This window comes from Rhinichthys klamathensis, unplaced genomic scaffold (assembly GCF_029890125.1).
Source record: "Rhinichthys klamathensis goyatoka isolate OS25496 unplaced genomic scaffold, OSU_Roscu_1.1 h1tg000196l_1, whole genome shotgun sequence".
Taxonomy (NCBI): Eukaryota; Metazoa; Chordata; class Actinopteri; order Cypriniformes; family Leuciscidae; genus Rhinichthys; species Rhinichthys klamathensis.
The window spans coordinates 5681605-5702606 of NW_026606722.1; the positions used below are offsets into that span (position 1 = coordinate 5681605).

At 38.8% G+C, this 21002-nt stretch overlaps 1 protein-coding gene across 1 annotated transcript in view; it reads left to right on the forward strand.

The window, feature by feature from the left end:
* Positions 1-11928, forward strand: part of fam20b (FAM20B glycosaminoglycan xylosylkinase) — a 38554-nt gene extending 26626 nt beyond the window's left edge. Inside the window, exons 6-9 of the mRNA XM_056262755.1 lie at positions 2013-2184; positions 6432-6623; positions 7259-7318; positions 11307-11928. Of these exons, the coding sequence (XP_056118730.1) occupies positions 2013-2184; positions 6432-6623; positions 7259-7318; positions 11307-11538 (656 nt within the window). The 3' untranslated portion in view covers positions 11539-11928. The remainder of the gene's footprint in view (positions 1-2012; positions 2185-6431; positions 6624-7258; positions 7319-11306) is intronic.
* The last annotated feature ends 9074 nt before the right edge of the window (positions 11929-21002 follow it).

The window sequence follows — 21002 nt, forward strand, 5'->3', positions numbered from 1 at the left end:
AGACCGCACGTCTGGACATATATTTAGAAAAAGCCATCACAGATGATAAATATTGTTGACTGCTGATGGAAGGTGTTGTTATATATACTACAGCAGTGCTAGTGCATGAATAGAATAGAATTTATTAGAAGGATTAACCCCTTGATGTATCTCGTTTTCGAGGAGGTCCTTACATACAATGTAACACAATTACAACATAAAAATAAAAACATAACAACATTTAAATTAACAGTACATCAACAAACAAGCAAACAAAAAAACACACACAAAAAAAATTACACCACCAAGATACCAGAATAAACAATAATATATACATAAAATAAATACTGATCAGAAAATAACATTTTAAATCAACATCAATCACAAATATAAACATAAACAACGGTAAACATAACAACAGTGACAGCACATGCATTTTTGATGATAACACATGCATTTTTTTTTTTTTTGCAATTGCACGAGGAACAAGAAAATAAGTCTGGACAGAATGCCTAACTTGGTGGTTTGAAGAAAAGTGTACAATTTATTGTTGTAGATAATTAAAATAAATACACTGTTTACTGACCAATGATATTGAACCGTGAAATCACTATATAAATTAGCTTTCCAGTAATGCCTGAACTATTGACAGTCTTCAATCCTATTGGTTGTCGCTCCTAATATTCGCTCTTCATTTGCATAAAGTTAAAGGGGACCTATTGAGCAAAATTCATTTTTATAAGGTGTTTGAACACCAATGTGTGTCTACAGTGTGTGTAAACAACCAGCCTATAATTATAAAAAATCCCCATAAATTAACAATCTCTCCAAACATGTGGTTTCAGATTTCCCCCTACTGGTGACAATCTGCCCTATTAGCATAGATCCCAGTCCACCATTGTTTAGCAGTTTGCCATTTCGGTTTACTCGCTTTAGCAGCTGGGGGCATACAATGTCTGCGCCAAAAAACATAATGTTCTGTTGTTGGATGTACCAATGAACATAAGAGTCTCCGTAGACTCCCGGCATCTGAGTCACTGATGTTTGAAGTTGTTACTCAAGGATGGATCAGTACCAACTGTTTGTGATCCAGTATATAGTCTTCAGAGCGATACTGGTCACGGCAGTAAAGAAAGGGAGATCGCACACTTTATTACAGTTCATAGGAGTTTTTTTACGAATATAAAGTTTACCCGTTTATTAAGCTCCCCCCGAAAATGCATAAGGTCTGTAAATATTTGTTTGCTGTTAGTAATTTTTTGTGTAATTCGCTGTGTATGTTGATGATGATGCAAGGGAGAGAGAGAGTTTATGGATAATACTTTAATGTGCACTTCTTGTACTGTTTATTCAGCTCTTACAGCGAGTAAGCTGCGAGTAAGCTCTTACAGCGAGTCCATTGTCACTTCTGGAGTGACAATGGACGCTTCATGTCTTGTGTGATAATACAATAAACTTCATAAAACTCATCAGTAAAGTTTTGGCCATCATTCGGACCGGGTCCGCTACTACAGCAGGCTTGTAGTGGATAAAATGGCTAAAAGCAATTTTAACATGCAATAAAACGTATCTTGGGGTATTTTGAGCTACAACTTCACATGTACACTCAGGGGACATCAAAGACTTATTTTACATATCTTAAAAAGGGGCATTAAAATAGGGCCCCTTTAAACATTTCTCCACTTTGTCGCATCGCTTATATCCTGCCACCAACTGTCACTGTCGCTCACGTCGTCGGAAATCGCCAGCTCCATTGAAATGTATGCTGGTGGTGTGAACGGGACTTAAGTACAAGTTTCCATTCCATGGGTTCCATCCTTTTATTTCCATTAAAAAAATGACAAGTAATACAAGGTATATGGTTGATCAGAATTGCATCAGTCGAGCAGTATTTTTGAGTTCACTGCAAAAAAAGATTCATAACCAACTGCTCTCCCCTTCAAAACAATCCTCTCACGAACAGCACAGTTCCTTCCAGACATCTTTTTAAGCAATATTTTCAATGATAATTGATAATATTGTCTCTCTTGTAGGAAATAATACATGTTTCTATGGGAAGTGTTATTACTGTCGTGAGACTGAGCCTGCGTGTGCAGAAGGGGATGTGATGGAGGGATCGGTTACCCTGTGGCTTCCTGACGTCTGGCCCTTACAGAAACACAGACACCCGTGGGGACGCACATATCGAGAGGGAAAACTCGCCAGGTATAGTAATTATATGTCTTTCACTGGTTCTCTCCCTTCACCTTTTTTTCACGTTTGACTCGAATGAGTGTACAGGTACACACCGCTATGTTTATCAGTGGTTCAGCGCAGTTTCAGCCTGATGGTCTGTGGTTGGGCTGTTTATGAGTGTCTAATGGTCAACGGGGACTTTCACTGAGCTCTTGGCCTTTGAGTTAGCCAAGGATGGGATGGTCCAGCATTTAGAGTATAGTCAACTGCCATTTTCACACATGTTGGGTGGTGCAGGAACTTCTGATTAAAGTGAAAGCACAGCACAGAGCATTGAACTTCTGACTGTAGGGTTTTTGGTTACAAGTTTTCCCACCACCTGACACATTTTCTGAAATGAGGCTTAATTTATTTCAAAACCTACTAAAGCAAAACCAAACACTGCTTTTAGTTTTGTGTTTATAGTTTAGAGAAGGAGATGCTTGTATGTAAATGTAATGCACAATGAATTTTTCTTTTAGATACGTAAAATGTGGGAAAAAAGCAGCCTAAAGAAAAGCAAGTCCGTTTGGCTTTTACTTCGTAGTAATTTATGAAAGAGCCAAACCTGTTAATTAGAGGGGAGTGTCCATAACATTGTTAACCTGAACATCATGCTTACCTTTATGGATCTATTTTTATTACTATTATTATTTTGGGGAAAAAACATGAGGTTACCGAATTGTCTAGGTCTCCAGAATTGTTTCCAGTCTCATTTCCATGGCAGATGTAAATTTTATATGGAGATGCAGCAGTCCACCGGCCCCGCAAAAAAAAAAAAAAAATCATAATCAAATTACTACGCAACAACTGAATGGAACAACACAAAATAGGTACGATTTTAAACCTTAGAAACTCAGCTTTTTGAAAGCTTCTAACCACTTTGATCAATTCTTAACGAGTGCTGACTAGTCCCTCTAATACGGAGTGTAACGCCTAGCTCGAAAAAAATTATAATCATATTTTTCAAAACTACTGCCTTGATCAACACAAAATAGGTGTCATTTGAAAGCTTCGAGTCTAAACTTTACCATGAATGTAGCCAATTTGATTAACTCCTATGTAGAGCTGAGTTATTTGCTGATAAAAAAAAAAGTTTCCTTAATTTATGAAATACGTCTTTGTACAATGTACTGCAATATGTCAAATACATCATACAGCTCAGATAGTCGTGTGTCACATGTCATTTGAAAGGTCTCACGGAGTAGAATACATCAAGCATAATTGTTTTGGGCTTTTTACTAAACTTGAGTGGGTTTTTTTGTACATGAACCCCCACAAGCCCGATATGTAAATAATATAAGGATGCGATTTCACGTCATTATTTACAGCAGATTGTTACGATTAAAAATTCGATCACGTCACTCCCATCCTGCGAGCTCTCCATTGGCTACCAGTCCAATTCAGGATTGACTATAAAATTCTCCTTTTAGTCTACAAATGTCTGCATCATCTTGCCCCAAGTTACCTGTCTGATCTTCTACACTCCTATAGTCCGTCCCGCGGCCTAAGATCAAGTAACCTAAATATCCTCAATGTTCCTCGTACAAGACTCAAACGTAGAGGAGATAGAGCCTTTTCGGTGGTGGGGCCTAGATTGTGGAACAGCTTGCCACCACAACTTAGAGTAGCTTCTTCTCTATCTGTTTTTAAATCTCTGCTGAAAACCTACTTGTTCTCATTAGCTTTTAATACTTGTTAACGTCTATACTCTGTACGTTATTTATTTGATTTCATTGTCTTTTTTCCTTTATCTATACATGTAGTTTCTTAGTTGTGTCTCCTTGATTTTTAGCATATACCTGTACAGCACTTTGGGCAGTCATGTGAGTGTTTTTAAATGTGCTTTATAAATAAATGAACTGAACTGAACTGAAAAAGAGCCCCAACTCACCATAATCCGTCACTCAGATCTAAAGATATTCCTCATGGACTTATAACACATGAACCTGCACAGGCGCACATTCAATGAAGTATATAGCTGGAGGATTGATGTGACATTTTCACTCATAACTCCATGCATGAATTGTGGAAAATCGAACATCTTTATTGACAGCAGATGCTCACGATTACAAAGAGCCCAAACACAACATAATCAATTGCGTTGATCACAAGATATTCCTCATGGAGGAACAATATATATATATATATATATATAGTCTTTTCTCAGCATGAGAATGTCCTAATGTAATGTATATTTTCTAAAACTTTGAAAAGTGTTCTATCAAACGTCTACCTTTTGACTCTCCTTGCTATAGTTTTGGAGTTATGAGTCTTTACTTTTGTGTATGTCACTCAGAAAAAACAACTCTAAAAATGCCCCAGGGCTTAAAATAGTGACAAAATAGATGTATGAGATGATAAAACTGTAAAAAAAAATTTTACCCAGAGGAAAAGCACCAGAACAAAGACCGAGATAAAGAAAGCAGTTACAATCTTCTTTCATCCCTTTCTTGGCCATGTGACTTTAACCCAAATGTAAGACATTCAAACTGACCAATCAGAAGTTTACAACTTCCCCCACCAAACTAAGGTTGTGACATTAGCTGATTATCAAATTATCTTTGATTATTTTAAAGTCTACACTCTGTTTGTTGCTACCCTTTTACATATTAACCTTATCTCTGTCTTTGACACTTTACTGGAAACTTTTGGTTTTAGCAGCCATTTAATGAAGCACGAGTCTAGTTTGGCTATTACTAATCAGTTCATATTGTGACTTCTAAACAGCAAAACACAGATATTTTAGTCTGAAGTTCTCTGAAACTGAATGTATTAAAGTTATCCGTTTGCACAAAATGTTTTGATCAGTTTTTCAGGTTCAGTTTGGCCTGTTATGCTCTGAATGTCCTTGAAGTACTACAGGAATGAGTCCTAAAACTTGGACATTCAAGTTAGCATTTTTGCACTTCTGGTTTCGTTGTCTCTAACTCATTGAGTCTTTCAAATGGGTTTTTGTTCGAATTCCTGAAATAAGGTCTATGGTGAACATAAGCTCAAGATATTTTATTATTTTATTATTTTTTGTTGACTTTCATGATTTTAAAAAGGCTGTTGCTCTTCAAGTAGGAAATTTCCACCAGATCCAGCATCATCCTGTCAGTCATCTCTCCTTACTCTGGTCACGTGATAAGGGAAATCTGACTCCTGTTGTACTGTTCGGCACAGAGCCGCTGCATTGTAGCGTCCGTTGTCCAACTAAACTAAATGGTTTTTTACCTTTATAAAGAAAAATAAATAAATTACAGTGGGGGCGGTGCCATGGTGGGCAAGTAATGTAATCGGTGTATGGCCAAACACTTGTGTAACACCAGCACCGACTACCGCAGCAATCTATTCACTAGTCCACTTTTCCAGTATTGTTGTGTTGGAAGACTAATGGTGATGATGTTGAAGTCATGCAACCCATGTTAATTTCTGAAGAATATCATGATGAAAAAAATGTGTAAGAATCAAAACTTTTGTTGGTCACAGAGCTTATTTTCTACAGTGATACAAAAAATCCTATTGGCTTTTTTGTCGAGCGAATCAGGACAATGCTGCTTTGGTTTGGCCTACAAAAATGTCGTCCCTGCAGCACTTTATTAACAGATCTGCAGATTTTCTGCATTGTCCTTCTTTTTTCCTCTTCTGTGTACTCTAAGTTGCTTTAACTTGTTTTTATTACATCAGATAATTGCATTTCACTTGGGTGGCCCCCTAAAAATTCCCTATTGATGTAGCAGTGTGGAAACTTTTGCTCATACATTTACCGGTAGGTCTTACTGTGTAAATAGTTAAAAAATCAGTATTTTTTAAAAGGAAAATCAGTCCTTTTTTCATAAATGCTGTCTTTCCATTTCCTTTTCACGTGAACCACATGGAATCTTTTTCTGTATATATGTATATGATAAACTGATAAAGTCTGTGTACACATTGACAAGAGTAGTGTTCTCTTGAACATCACATCAGCCCCCTGTAAAGCGCAGTGGTTATTACAGTGGTTTCTGAGCCGTTGCCAGGGGACCTGATGGGTTTTCAGAGCACATAAACCTGCGCTGAGCATCTGACACCTGGAACAGTGTTCTTCAGAGTTCTCTTAGACTGAAGAGAAATTCACATTTATCCAGAGCCGACGGAGTCAATGGATGAACACTCTTCAAGAGGATGTGTCTGTTTTTATTGATTGTGTTGATCAATGTTTGTGTGTGTGTGTGTGTGTGTGTGTGTGTGTGTGTGTGTGTGTGTGTGTGTGTTAGGTGGGAGTATGATGAGAGCTACTGTGAGGCAGTGAAGAAAATGCCCCCTTATGATGCTGGTCCACGGCTCCTGGATGTTATCGACACAGCCATCTTTGATTACCTTATTGGTAATGCTGACCGCCATCACTATGAGAGTTTCCAAGATGATGGAGGAGCCAGTATGCTCATACTTCTGGACAATGCCAAAAGGTAGAAAGAAAAGAAACAGATGAAAAATATAGAGATCCATTAAGTTGATAGACACAAGTAATTATATATTTTTAAAAAACTATATATATATATATATATATATATACAGTTGTAATCAAAATTATTGAACCCCCATTGCAAATCAGGTTTATTGGCAATTTACATACTTTCAGCTGTTTGCAATGAACAAATCAAACAAAAGTAATTGAAATAGCTCAACACAACAAATATCCCCCCAAATTCAACTGAAAATGCTACTTTTAATGACTTCTGCAGTGTCAAAATGGTTCAACCCCCTGAATAAAATCCATCACAACAGCACAAATCTGCAAACCAGGTGCAATCAAGGGCTTCATTAGTTGCACCGGGTGTGCTTGTGCTAGAACACATGAAATATCTGAACTGGCTAGGTTTGTTGAATGCATGTTAGAAACATGACAAAGAATTTGGCTATATACAAGTCAAAAGAATTTTGTTGAATACATTCAATTTTAATTATACATGTAAAGCACAAATCAGTCTGTTTAACTGGTATTCCACCTGAGAACATTTGAGAAGCAGTGATCTAGAGAAAGGTTTTTGTTTTATTGGACAAGATGCAAGATTGAAGTTTGAAATTGTGTTTTCTCCTGCAGTTTTGGGAACCCAGCTCTGGACGAGAGGAGTATTCTCGCCCCTCTTTATCAGTGCTGCATGTGAGTACTCACACAAACACTGTGATCCTTAACCCTCTGGGGACCAGAAACGCGCCGGCGCGTTTTGCTCGTTTTTTTTCACATAGCAGAAAAATAGACTTAAAGTACTACCATCATTTCTGTTCATATAGAGTTAAGAAATATGAAAAAATAATCTGGTAAATGTCTACTTTTTTATGTGCCCACATACAATCGAAATAAAATATTGTGCTTTTGTAAAATAAAGAAAATAAACAGGGTGTGCGTTCTGCCTCTCAGTCACCGTGAACTTTTTTTCTGGAGCACGTCTCTAATCTTCAACACAACTCAGCTAATACTATTCACCCAGCCATAAGCAATATATCTTTTAAATCATTTGAGTTTGTACTTTTAAATGATCCGATTCAAAACTAAAAATGAATATTCTCCGTTTATGTCATCTATATAAAAAGAGAGACGTGTCAGCCCGTCTCATTATCGTTCTCTCAGCTGATTATCTCTGGTAATGTGACACGCCCACGGAGAGCACGCGCTATTCAAACGCAAATATGTGAAGCAACACATTGAGACGCGTTAACGCCCATAAACTCTGAAAACACACATTATTTTTTAGTCAGATTAATCTACTGTCGTCTTGCGCGGCTATATTAGGAACAATCCTGGGACATTTACCACTGGGTTTATTTTCACTTCGAGGATGAACAGATTCAGCTGAGAAGTAAGTGTTTTTTGCAAGTGCTTTGTTCTAATCGCGATATAGAATAACGTAGTGTCTGTAAACGGAAAAATAGCATACTGTTTAAAAATGTGAATCATGTTTGTGTGTGTGTGTGAATGAATGAATGAACGCACAGATACGCACTGTTACAGACTAAATAACAGACAACATTTCGTTGACTCGTTTTGGATAAAGTTTTTACTCTAAAATAGACATCAAATAAGCTTTTTTTAGGAGTTTCTGCTCATATGTTAAATATATAGTATGTTTTGTCAATAAACTAATCAACTAAGATGTTATAGTGTTTGTTCAAGCTATATCAAAATAATGAATCCTCAACTTTGAAATATGTATGATCAAACTAAGACATTTATGGAGAAAGACAATTTTCTTTTCAAGATGTTTCCAACTCTAACTTTGAACTTTGAACTGAAATAAAACCATGACTATATGGTGAAGGGTGTGTGATAGAAGTGTCCAGATGTATGCACCCTGTATTTTCCTTATATAAATCCAAACAATCTAAAAGCCATTCTTTTTTTTATCTCCTCATTCTTTGTGCAAGGCTCCTGTAATGATATGGCCTGATAGCACCTAATAGGGCCATTATGGGAGGGTCTTTGTCTTTCTCAGGTGTGGAATGCCACACATATTAATGAGAGATCACGCCTCCTGCATAAAGCTTTCTCAAACAAAACATGTCATTAAAAATGTAAAAGACTTTATTGACTTATCTGAATGAGTAGTCAGGATGATTCTCACATAGTTTTGGAGCAAATATTCTAGGCTATGTGATACAATTTTCAAAAGTCTTGTGAAGAAATAATCAATATGTGTTTTGTGGTCTTATTTCAGCAACTTTCATTTTTATTTTTTTCAATAACCACGCATAAACATTATTCTATTAAAAATACAGACATGTACATACATGTTGCTCAGATATCATGGTAGCCAAGTTTGTGCTATATAGAGTGAATTTACACCTTTGCCATTAACATGTTTATAAATAACTGAAAAAAGCACAAATGTCAGTGCATGTCAAAACATCCCAAGGGCCCCAAAAGCACTCTGGTCCTCAGAGGGTTAAAGTCAGCATGAAACGGAAGTTGCGATAGTTTGTTGTTCCCTATTGTGACATATACGAGTGAAATGGCTTCTCGAACAAGGTAGGGCTGGCCGATTCTTCAGATTTTTCTAGTTTATTTTGAATCGAGAAATCACAGTTTTGAATAAAAATGTTAGCAAATGTTACATTTAGACAGTGACATCGTGTGATGTTTTCGTCATGGGATTCTTTTCAATTACAGCTAAGCTGTTACTTTATACACTCACTACCCGGGTAGTAGGAAAAAAAAGTCCTTACATGTACATTTACTTTACACTACACAAACATCAACTTGTGAAGGAACCAGGAGGTCTTTTGGACACTTTATTTTATTTTTTTATTTACTTTATTAGACCTTTCATGCACAGCCTGGACTAAATATTCCTTTTCTCCATTTCAGATAGGGTTGTGTTGGAACGAGACATCTATATACATCAACTTGCTCTTGTAGTATTTGATTATTAAATGTTCCATGTACAATAAATGTGCTGGCTGATTTACACTATTTGGCCTAAAGTTTATTTGTATCCTCCTAAGAGTCGAACCTAGCCCTATACTTACACATATTCAGAGTGATACAACACTTATTGTTATATTGACAACAGTTACAGTGTTACACTCGCGCTGTGTGATTGACCGCTTGGGCGATTAGAAAAGGAGCATTCTTTGATCGCTTTCTTTATATAATTTAATCCGTTTAAATCACATCGTATCTCTTAGTAGGATGTTAAGTTGATCGTTTAGTCACTGGCTTGATTTGCTGATGCATAAACAGTATTGAACGATTTTGAGAGAAAGATAAGGAAAAAATAAAGAGAAATAAATCACTGACCACAGATCAGGTATTATAATAAACATGGTTACTTGCATGTGTGTAGTGTTGCTGGCAGATCAATATCGTAAACGTCTGTTTGCAAAAACTACGTCGTAATTGTGACTACCAAATAATCCACAGTGAAATGTACCAAATGCAAACAAATAATGCACTGCTGAGACATTTACATTGTTTGGAAGGAGTATTAGTATTGATCCTGTGTTGATCTTTTCTCGTTCTCATGTCACTATTTAACTTCCTCTTTCAAACCACTTTAGGTTTCTAAAAATGACAGGCCTCAGGCAGTCCCTAACCTCTGTCTTCATTTGTTTACTGTGGTGATGAATGCTTTCCGGTCTGTTTTTTAAAAATAAACAAAGGTCTAAACGCTGACACGCTGTTGACCTTCAATTACACAAAACAAGCTTGAAGAGTCTATGATTTTGAGTGTTTTTGCGTGAACATGAGTCAAGTTTTCTTCTGGAATAATGTTGGTAGTTCACACGTTCGTCAGCTTTATTTTGTAGGTTAATTTATATGAATGACACCAGTTGCGTGTGCTGGACTTTTGGAATTAAGAAGAAAAGTGTTCTGTTTCTTGGTTTTTTGAGTCCAATATAATTTTTTGTTTCCATTTGATATTTACACGATTTGGAAACAGAATTTACCTTGGAAAAATCAACTACCAAACCTGTACTAGTTGAAATTCATATTGTAATTGATATCAATAATAACATTTTACTTAATAAAACCAAAGATTATAAGCATTTTTGCATTGCTCCAAAATATAAACACTGCCATTCAATAAAAAATGTATGTTACATTGTAATAATATTTCACACTGTTGTGCTGTTAGTAGCCTCCGTGAGCACAAGAGACTTCTTTCAAAAACATTACAAAAATCTTAATGTCTTTAAAATCCCAAACTTTTAATCTTAAAAAAAAAGGTACAATTTAGCATTGTGGTAAACAAAGCATTCTAGAAGATATTCAATAATTTGATTCGCCTTCAGAATGACTTAGTGCTCCACACACTCATTATCTCCTTAATGAGATATTGACTGACTAACAGATGAAAAGCCTTATGCTGCTTTAATTGTACATATGTGCATTAAAGACTTTCTGCCTGACTACCTCCGAATTAAAGGTCGCTCGAACTGACACAGATTTTGACACGCAAATCATTAATTTTCCGTTAGTTATGCGATAGAGTTCAGCGTTATGCAAATGGACTGCGAACGCGCCAGTGACACTAAAATAAGACATTGTCGTCTGTTTAGTTGCATCTTGTCATTTCATTTTTGTTCTTATAAGAGCCAGACACAAAGGATTTGATTGGTTATTTCTGTCTCCTTTTGATTGTATCCAAAAGGGTCCGCGTTTCCACCTGGAATAGGCTGAACCTGCTGAAAGGTGGAGTGTTGAGTTCAGCAATGACACAGGCTACGGCCCACGATCCCGCCTTTCCGGTGCTGACAGGGCCCCATCTCAGCGCGCTCGACCGCCGTCTCAACGGAGTGCTGGCCACCGTGCGGCAGTGCATGGAGACGCAGGGTGCGGACAACACCCTGATCGAGGACCGCATGAACCTGCCTCATCCTTAAACACACTGGAGAAGCAAGGGAAGTGAAAATGGGTTTGACTCTTGATGCACAGGCTCCTTTCGCCTTCCTGCTACGAAGCCGGAGACCCGAAGGACACAAGAAACCTTAGGAGCCGACCTGGGGGAGTTTGTTTCACTGGATTCATTCAAGACCGACCACGGAGGCCAAGACGACTCTGTGAAGAGTCACTCTTAAGTGAAGAGGCCTTGGCAACATGTAGGTGGAATATACTACTCCTGTTTCCTGTGACTGCTTTTCTTTAGAGTTCACCCTGTCTTTTTTTCTTTTGGCCATCCAAGTCCATTTGCAGGAAGATGATGACTAATGATTTTACGAATATGGAACTTGGAATGAGATATTTGGCCTAATTAGACTCCAGAAGCTGGAAGTTGACCAGACTTTTTACATGATCTCTTCACCCAGATTGTGTAAACAGAACAAGCTTATGAATAATACGGAGTAATAATGTTATTGATCTAAAGATAAAACAAGTTATGATAGATTGGCTGTGTTCTATATGCAGTGTTGTACAGAGCTGGGCCACTGTTGCTACTGATGTTCAGAGAAGATGATGAAGACAACAGCATTGTGATATTGCTGTAAGACATTTTCAACATTAAAATTATTATTTAAACTTACAAAAGTTTGTGTGTGAACTCTTTGTTCACAAGATGAGCAGTTATGGCCTGAATAATTAGCAAACACTTATTTGAAGAAAACCGTATACAAATAACAGGGACAGCAACCTGTTGCAGCAGCTTTTGTCTACTATACTGGTGCTAATCTTCTGTTTGCTGCTGTATGAACAGCTAAAAAGAATGAGTTCGAGTCCTGACAGAACCTGGAGGACTTTCTGAACAAGTGGCGCTCACTGCAGACTCAGAGCCAACTGACCAGTTCCCCCTCTTTGGACGTAATGGGTGGAGCTTAACCTAACTAGGTTTAGGAATAAAATAGGATGTGGCTGGCTGGACCTTTAAAGGGTTTGTTAACCAAAAAATTAAAATTCTGTCAGTAATTACTCACCCTCATGTTGTTCCAACCCCCTAAGGCTTTCGTTCATCTTCGAAACACAAATTAAGACATTTTTGTTGAAATCTGAGAGCTGTCTCACTCCTCCATTGGCTTCTATGTAATTGAAACTTGCCGGCCCAGAAAGTTAGTAAAGACAATGTTTAAAATAGTCCGAGTGACTACAGTGGCTCAACCTTAAGTTTATCAAGCGACTTTTTGTGCGCAAAAACAAACCAAAATAACGACTTTATTCAACTATTCATTTTCTTCTGTGTGGGCCTCTGAGTGAGTTCACGTAGTGTCGCAGCGCTTCTGCGTTGTACGTCAGAACGTAGGCTCACTATTGGCCAGCATCACACACATGACCAGCGTCGGTATTGCCTCAATGTACCTGCTACTGTCTGAATCCATAATGATACTTTTGTAGCTTTAATAAGGGTCACTGTAAGTCTAATTCATACTGTGAAGACTATGCTGTGTTTTATTATACATTTGATTATTCAATTTCTGTAGTAGGCCATTAGCTGAATTCTATTCTGTAAGATAGAATTGCAAGAAAAACTTCAAGCATTGTTTATTTCACCTGTATCTTCTTTTCTTGGCCTCCAGACTGCGGTCGCATTTACGACCATTTTCTGAGAATGTGTGAGTTAAAATTTGAAGTGTTCGCATTTGTGCGAGTGCATGGTCACGCACTCAATCGGTGTCGCGTACCTGCACTTACATTCGGGACTTATCTAATCTGTCACGTATTATCGACTACAGCAAATCGGCTATTCTCCCGTAGTCGGTTAACAGTAGAACGTCAAGAAGTACCAGTTAAATTGTACATTGGCATCCATTCACTGTGCTACAGTATATGATCACGCCATCATTTACTCAAGCGCGATAAGGTGCAAAAATAAGAACTTAAATCTGTACTTTAAGTAATCCGCGCAGCCGCATTGAGTTCTCTTTCGCGCTTGAATGGACAAAAAAACAAAAGTATGCCAAAATTTTCGCTTTGTCGAGTATCCTCGTCGTAAGCACAGTCTTAAATGAGTTAAAACGCGGCCCGTTTTCTTTAAAAATGCGATGGAATATGCGGGATATTTATGCAATTTTTTGCGATGAAATTGCGGGAACTTGCAAAAACTGTGGTTTGATGAAAAAGAGAAAAAAAAGTGATTCCCCCAGCACCCTGTTCTCACTAGGCTACTACTTGATGTAAAGAGTCCTTTCTTATTACTTCCTATGATAAGCAAGCATACTACATCACAGAAAGTGCTGGAAATATTTAATTTCTCATCTTGTTTTATTTCAGACTGTAACGAGTGGAAATAAGGTGTGGCCCCTTTAAGAGCTGCGCGCTCCCTGTTGAACTGTCTGCAGTATTATATTGTATGTGCGTCTCGAACACCCCATGTGTGCGGGTAATTTCTGTTTGATGCTAACTTACTACTTTTATCTTATTTTGTTTAAGTAACGATGTGGACGGTAGAACGTGTGACAGACAGTTACGAGTTCGATTTGGGAATAAAGTGCGAGTTGTGAGATGCCAATCGCCTCCGTGAGTCTGTCTGGCCTCTGCAATAACTTCAGCTGTGAGCTATCCCTATTTTTCTTCCCGACACAATGCGTTACAAGACAAGACCTTAATAAACACATCAAACTTACAAAACATTGATGAGTCAAACAAGTTCTGTAGCTTTACTAGAGGAATATGCTACAACTTCAGTAAAAATGAATAAATGAAATATTTAAAAATAAAGTGTGCTCCTGTTTTTACAGCTTTTCAATGATGTTCACGTCGCGTAATTACGTCACTTCATAACGTTCCCATGGCAACAGGGGGAAACGGCTGCTCTCGTGTGAAGCAAACGCAACATTTTCCAACTTACTGCTAAGATATATGTGACTTTTTTGCGACGAAAATGCGGGGATTATGAAATCATGCAAGCCCCGCATATTTTGCGCGGAAATCAGCAATTTATGCGGCGAAATTGCGGAGTATTTGAAAAAATGCGACCCCCACATAAAAATGCGGACTTTGGCTGATTATGCATTGAATTCAGCGATCGCATAATCGCGTTTTTCTGGAGGGACTGACTTCTAAAAGTAGGGCTGCCAACTCTCACGCATTCAGCTTGAGACTCACACAACTGACACTTTTCACACGCTCTCACGCCACATCCATTTTTTCACGGAGAGAAAAATCGTGTAGCAAAGAGGACACCGACACTGACAGACTAGACAGAGCAGGTTAGTTATGATATGAAAATTATGCCGTTTGAGAAATATTTTGAAGCAAAAAAAACAAAACAACTTTTATTATTATTAATTATTATTATTAGTGAATTTCCCCACCACTTTTTGCCAGGGTCGATATTGTCCCCGCCACTTTTAAACATCTCGCGGCACGGATGTACCAATACAAATAAAACATCACAAGCAGTGTTGTGTGTAACGCGTTACAGTAACGTAACTACTTTTTCAGGTAAAAAGTAGTGTAACGCGTTACTACTGAAGATTTGGTAACGAAACGTAGTTCCTTTTTCAATTCCGCACAACGTTACTTTTCCCATGGATAGATTTGACAGCAACACTGTCTCCTCAGCTGCGTGCTTGCAATAGTCACAACAAGCTCCACATGGTATGTGACAGAGGCTGCGCTACAACACGTAGGTCTATACCATAGACTGTAAAAAAAGATGGACGACGCCCCTTCGCTCTTTTCCATTGGAGAGAACTGAAGCCGCCAGTGTCCCGATATGGCGCTGACATATTGGAACTTGAGTCTGTGCAGTAGCGTTTTCGGGACCAGTCATGCGCAGTCGTGAGCAGGAAGTAAAGCCGCGAAATCAAGGCCCCGCCCTCACTCTTGTTGAATCAATCGCAAGCACACGCCCTGAACTTTTCTTAAGTGGCCTTGTCTGCTCCGTTCCTCTCCAATGATGTCTGCTGATTGCAGTACCTCATTAAAATAAGGTAAATACAACTACTAACCACATAGTCAACATTATGAAAAAAAGTCAGTTAGTACTTCACTGACTACTTCGCACAGAGAAGCTGTCAATCACAGCTGTCAATCATGATGTCACAGCACCGTTTTTATAGCATCAAATAACTAACTAAAAACTAACTTATTTTAAAAACAAACACTTGAAATTACATCAACATGATAGAAACTACAGTAAATGACAGAAATTATCTTTAGAAAAAAGATATGTGAAGTGTAATTTAATTATTTAGTTGGTCTCATGTCCCGTTGAATAACATGGGGAGGCGGGGTTTATGACCTATACTAGGACCGGTCACTGGGGGGCGATCGAGACGTTTTGGCTTCACTTTTGAGGGCTTGTGCGGCACGCTTGGTCTATACAGAGAAATTTAAAGTCCCCGTGAACCGGAAGTTGCAAACGACTTTTCTCCAGTGTTGTGACGTATTTCCGAGAGAAACGGAATACTAATGAGGCAAAATGGTGGGCGTGGCTTTTTTCCCAACTAGCACCTGATTGGATCTAGAAAAGTAGGTGTTTTCATTCAGCCTGTCTACTATCAGTTGGAGGGGCGTGGTTACGGATGTTAAGAAGACGCCCAAACCGTGAAACCTACGTCATCAGGCAAGGTCCTCCAACGCAGAGGGGAGGGGAAATTTCAGATTTTGATTTAAGATTACGAAGCCAAAAAAATTTTTTGTGTGGATTGACTTGCATGGATGAATTGTTCACCACAAAACGATCAATTTAGGCAAACAAAGTAAGTATGGTCAATTTTGAATTCATGGGGACTTTATAATATCGGAGCGGGATTTGAGCGAATGCCGTCTTACTGTAAGCATGTGGGGGTAGAGGTACAATTTTCGAGCTATCATCGAATATTATTTTGCTTGATATGCCAATCCTTAATATTTGGTGTTTTAAATGCCTGTTTGAGGTCTCTGTGAAAGATTTAAAGCAGTCTTTTAGTGCCGCTTTCAGAGCGGTCAAGTCCGAAGAACTGTTACGTCCATAACATTGTTTCTTTCCTCATAAATGTGAACACGAAAAATTCAATAAAATTAATATTGTAGGTTCTGTGGAGAGCCAGTCATTAAAGAAAACGATTTAGTTTCATATTTATGTTTAAATAAAATTATTTATTTTTTAATTTCATCAATGTTAATTATATGAAAAGTGAAAAGCATGAGTAAGAGCATAAGATGCGCAATCGGGAGACAAATGGAGTGGGCAGACATGATTTTGACCACTTCATTAAGTTTGTTTTTGTAGAAAGCCTTTCTTTAAAGTGAATTTCGTTTTGTATTAATTGTATCTTAATTTTAATCAATGTTTCTTCAACCAATTGTCTTTAATAAATAAGCAGTAAATATAGCAGGCAATATAATCAGGACTTCTCAGGAGCTCCGTGCCGGCGCGTGGACTGAGCTCGTCTCATAAATGAACCGAAACTTTGCGCGAGCTACTTGCCTCAAAGATCTGAGAAATATATAGAAAGCTTGAAATGTGTACTTTAAAACAAAACTATTCAAAACGAGAGAAAACAGACTAGGCTACTCTCTGCTTATGTAATCCGTATGAAATGTGCATTTCTCTCTGGCGCGTTCACTACTGTGAAGATCGCGAGTCAGCATCGTCAACTTTAACTTTGCAGCCGACACTGACTGACAAAGAAAACACTTGTTTATTAATAAACAATTGAAATGTCTCCTTGCTATATTTGATATTCATAATCATTTCTTTTGCCGGTTCTTTGTGACATTTTTCATGAACGCGTCACCACCGCTCAATAGTTAATATTGTTCTTTGGTGTTCAGTTTATACAGGTTTTTCAAATGTTATTTAAATAAATATATATGTTTTTCTATCTCAAAATCTCTTTTTTTTTCTATTTTTTTTCTAGTTTTTCAATAAGTAGAGTTCATAGTAGAATTTTATGTAGGCCTACACAATTAGGAACAGTTATTGGGTTCTGCCCAAAGTCAAGCAACATAAAAGTAACGAGTAACATAAAAAGTTACTTTCCAAAGGGGGTAACTAAGTAAAGTAACGGATTACTTTTTTAAGAAGTAACGAGTAACGAGAAAACACTACTTTTTAAAAGTAACTTCCCCAACACTGATCACAAGTTAACTAGCAGAGCATTCATTAAATAAGAGGCGATCTAGCACGCTTAAATGTATTGTTTTTTAAATCAAGTGATCAAAGTGCTCGTTGACTGCGATCAGTGGTGCTGATAAAGTGTTCTCTTGTGGCTCGCGCTGCCGCGCACAGTCTTTACACGGATGCGCGTTTAATCGGTTGCGGAGAAATCTCTATTCATTCCGGTGAAATCATAAAGTAAAATGCAGACAAACGTCACGTGTCCCTGCTTGATATACAACCACTGATAAACATAATCGGTTTAATGAGGAAAAAATACTATACGAGCGCGGATTAGAACCCAGAATCTCTGACACAGTTGTCTCAAGTTCTGCCACTGGACCATTAAAGCACATACAAAAAAAAAGTCGGATTGGATATATCTATTTCTTCACGTGAAATTTTTAGACACCAACACATATTAGATCTCATTAAATGACAAATTAAACACAATGTACTATTTAAATAGATTGCTGGACATCCTACATCTGATTTATGATTTAGCATTGTATTACCAACTGTGGTATCAATGACCGCTAGGGGGGGCACGGCCCTCGAATGCCCCACCATAGCGCTGGCACTGCAAAAATCTATATGGTTTAATATGAACAATGATCATACAACACTATACATGTTTGGTATCATTTGAAAAGTCTCAGTGTTACTGGTACAAAGGTCTCATTCCCAAAGAAGTAATCCAAAAGGTAATAAAGTTTTTAAGAGTTTAGTAGGGGTGCTCCGATCAGGATTTTTGGGGCCGATCACCGATCGCCGATTACTGGAAGCTGTATCACCCGATACCGATACCGATCACCGATTACAGGGTCTATTTGAAGACTTCTTTTTATCATGTAGCATTACTTATTAAACTATATTTAACAACAATGTACATTAAGTATTACATTTAAGAGAAGACAATGCATAATGAATTGACACCTGTGTATTTATTTGCAAGCAACATGTATTAACATAGAAGCTTGGTTATTGGGAGCAGCTTAGGGCTTGACATACAACTTTCCTGTAGAATATAAAATAAAATTAATAAAAGACAGAACATCTGAGTCTTTAAATTTAGCTTTAGACTACTTTAAACATTATTTTGACAATAGCCTTTTTTTGTTGCTGTTTTTAGTTTAGAGTCAGTCAGCCATCAGTTTTTCTAATACACTTAAAGGACCACAGGTAGTAAAGTGCACAGCAACAACAACAAAAAATAAAAAAAAATAACTTCCATATCTGTATCTATAACTTTGCTTTTTTATGGGATGCTTCGTCAGATTTTGTGGGCATTTAGAGAGGAAGAGAGAGGTAGACAAACCTTTGTGTGTGAAGAACCCTTGCAAAATAATTTTAAACAGATTAAGAAAGTCCCCACTACGGGTCATATCTATGTTTAGATTGATTTTTTTAGATCCAGTGAAGTCTGTCCCACCATGTACCTAATATAAATAAATAAAACATCTTCAGTTAACTAGCAGATTATGCATTAAGTTCGCTATTAAATAAGAAATCTAGCGCTAAAATGTGTTTTTGAACTCATGCTGCGCGCTCGTTGCCGCGGCGATCAGTTGCATGGATACAGTGCTCTGTGCCTCGCTCTGTGCAGTCTTCACTCGGACGCGCGCTTCAATCTATCGCCGTTGCGGACTCTTATTCATTCCGGTGTAATCACAAAATAAAACACAAACGTATCCTTGCTTGATATAACTGTAACCGCTGATGAACATATTCAGTTTTGATGAGAGAAAATATGTACGAGTGATTTGACGGATGCACGGGGGTTGGATACATTTTTGTCATTGGTTGTTGCGTTAAATCTTACCCAGATACAATAGTGCTATTTTCTGATTGGCTATTGTGTAGCTCGACGAACAACACCAAAGGAAACGAATCGGTTGCCTAACGTAACCTCGGTTCTCTCTAGAAGAGGGAACGAGTATTGCGTAAGCTAGCTTACGCTGCGGGAAAGATTCATCTTTGCTGAGAGTTTGAAGCCAAAAAATTATTTCATAATTTGTATCCATTGACAACGCAGTTCCTCTGCGGCAGACCTAGAGCAGGCTAGCTAGCAGCTCATTGGTTCGCTCAGAGAGAACTGCTTAAGCCTATGGGAGAGCGGGGCTGAACCCGCTGCCAATGAGAAGCGCCCGCGCGCTCATTGCATCATGGCCCGCCAGAATGGGCGTGGCTATGGTGTATATAACAGTCTCTCCCAGGCTTATATGTTGATTTATTTCAGCGTGAAGCGAAACGCTAGTAGCGCAAGCACGGCCGGGAACGCAATACTCGTTCCCTCTTCTAGAGAGAACCGAGGTTACGTTAGGTAACCGATTCGTTCTCTTACGAGAGGTTCTCTCGTATTGCGTAAGCTAGCTTACGCTGCGGGAACACCTGGTCAACGCCGTGCGCGCTATGAATCCACTCATGAATCCCAGGGTGATACCGGGGGATTTTTAACGTGGAGTGAATGTAATATGAGGCCGGCAGAGCGGGCACATGAAGTATATATATAAGCATCTAAGGAGAGCACAAGGGGCGAACCGGTTGTGTGAGGGACTCCCAGTAATGCAGCTTCTTTGGGAGCTGGTCGTTAGACAGCTAGTAATTTTGCCTGCAAGGCGGGAACTTCCAAGTTGTAAAATCTGACAAAAGTGGACGGGGAGGCCCATCCCGCGGCCACACAAATGTTATGAATGGAAATTCCACAGGACCATGCCCACGATGAGGCCATGCCTCTAGTGGAGTGCGCCCTGATGCCCAGAGGGCAGGGCAGGCATTTAGATGCGTAAGCAGAGGCGATAGCGTCTACTATCCATCTAGACAGTGTCTGTTTAGAGGCGGCCAGACCTTTGTTGCGCCCCCCAAACACGAAAAGCTGCTCAGCGCGTCTGAACGCGGCAGCGCGCGTAGTGTACAATCTCAGAGCCCGCACCGGGCAGAGGAGATTGGCGTCGCGCTCACTATCGGATGAAGGCAGAGCCGATAGGGAAATAATCTGAGCCCTGAACGGGGTACCAATCGCCTTCGGGACATAGCCATGCCTAGGTTTGAGAATGACAACAGAATCATTCGGTCCAAACTCAAGACACGCGGCGCTGGATGAGAACGCGTGAAGATCCCCCACGCGTTTTACTGAGGACAGAGCCGTCAGAAAAACGGTTTTGAGCGAGAGGTATTTTAGGTCCACAGACTCGAGCGGTTCGAACGGGGGTGCTTTCATAGCTTCGAGAACTATAGAAAGATCCCAGATAGGAACCGAAGGGGGGCGCGGAGGGTTCATCCTCTTAGCTCCCCTGAGGAAGCGGATGACTAACTCGTCTTTGCCCAGGG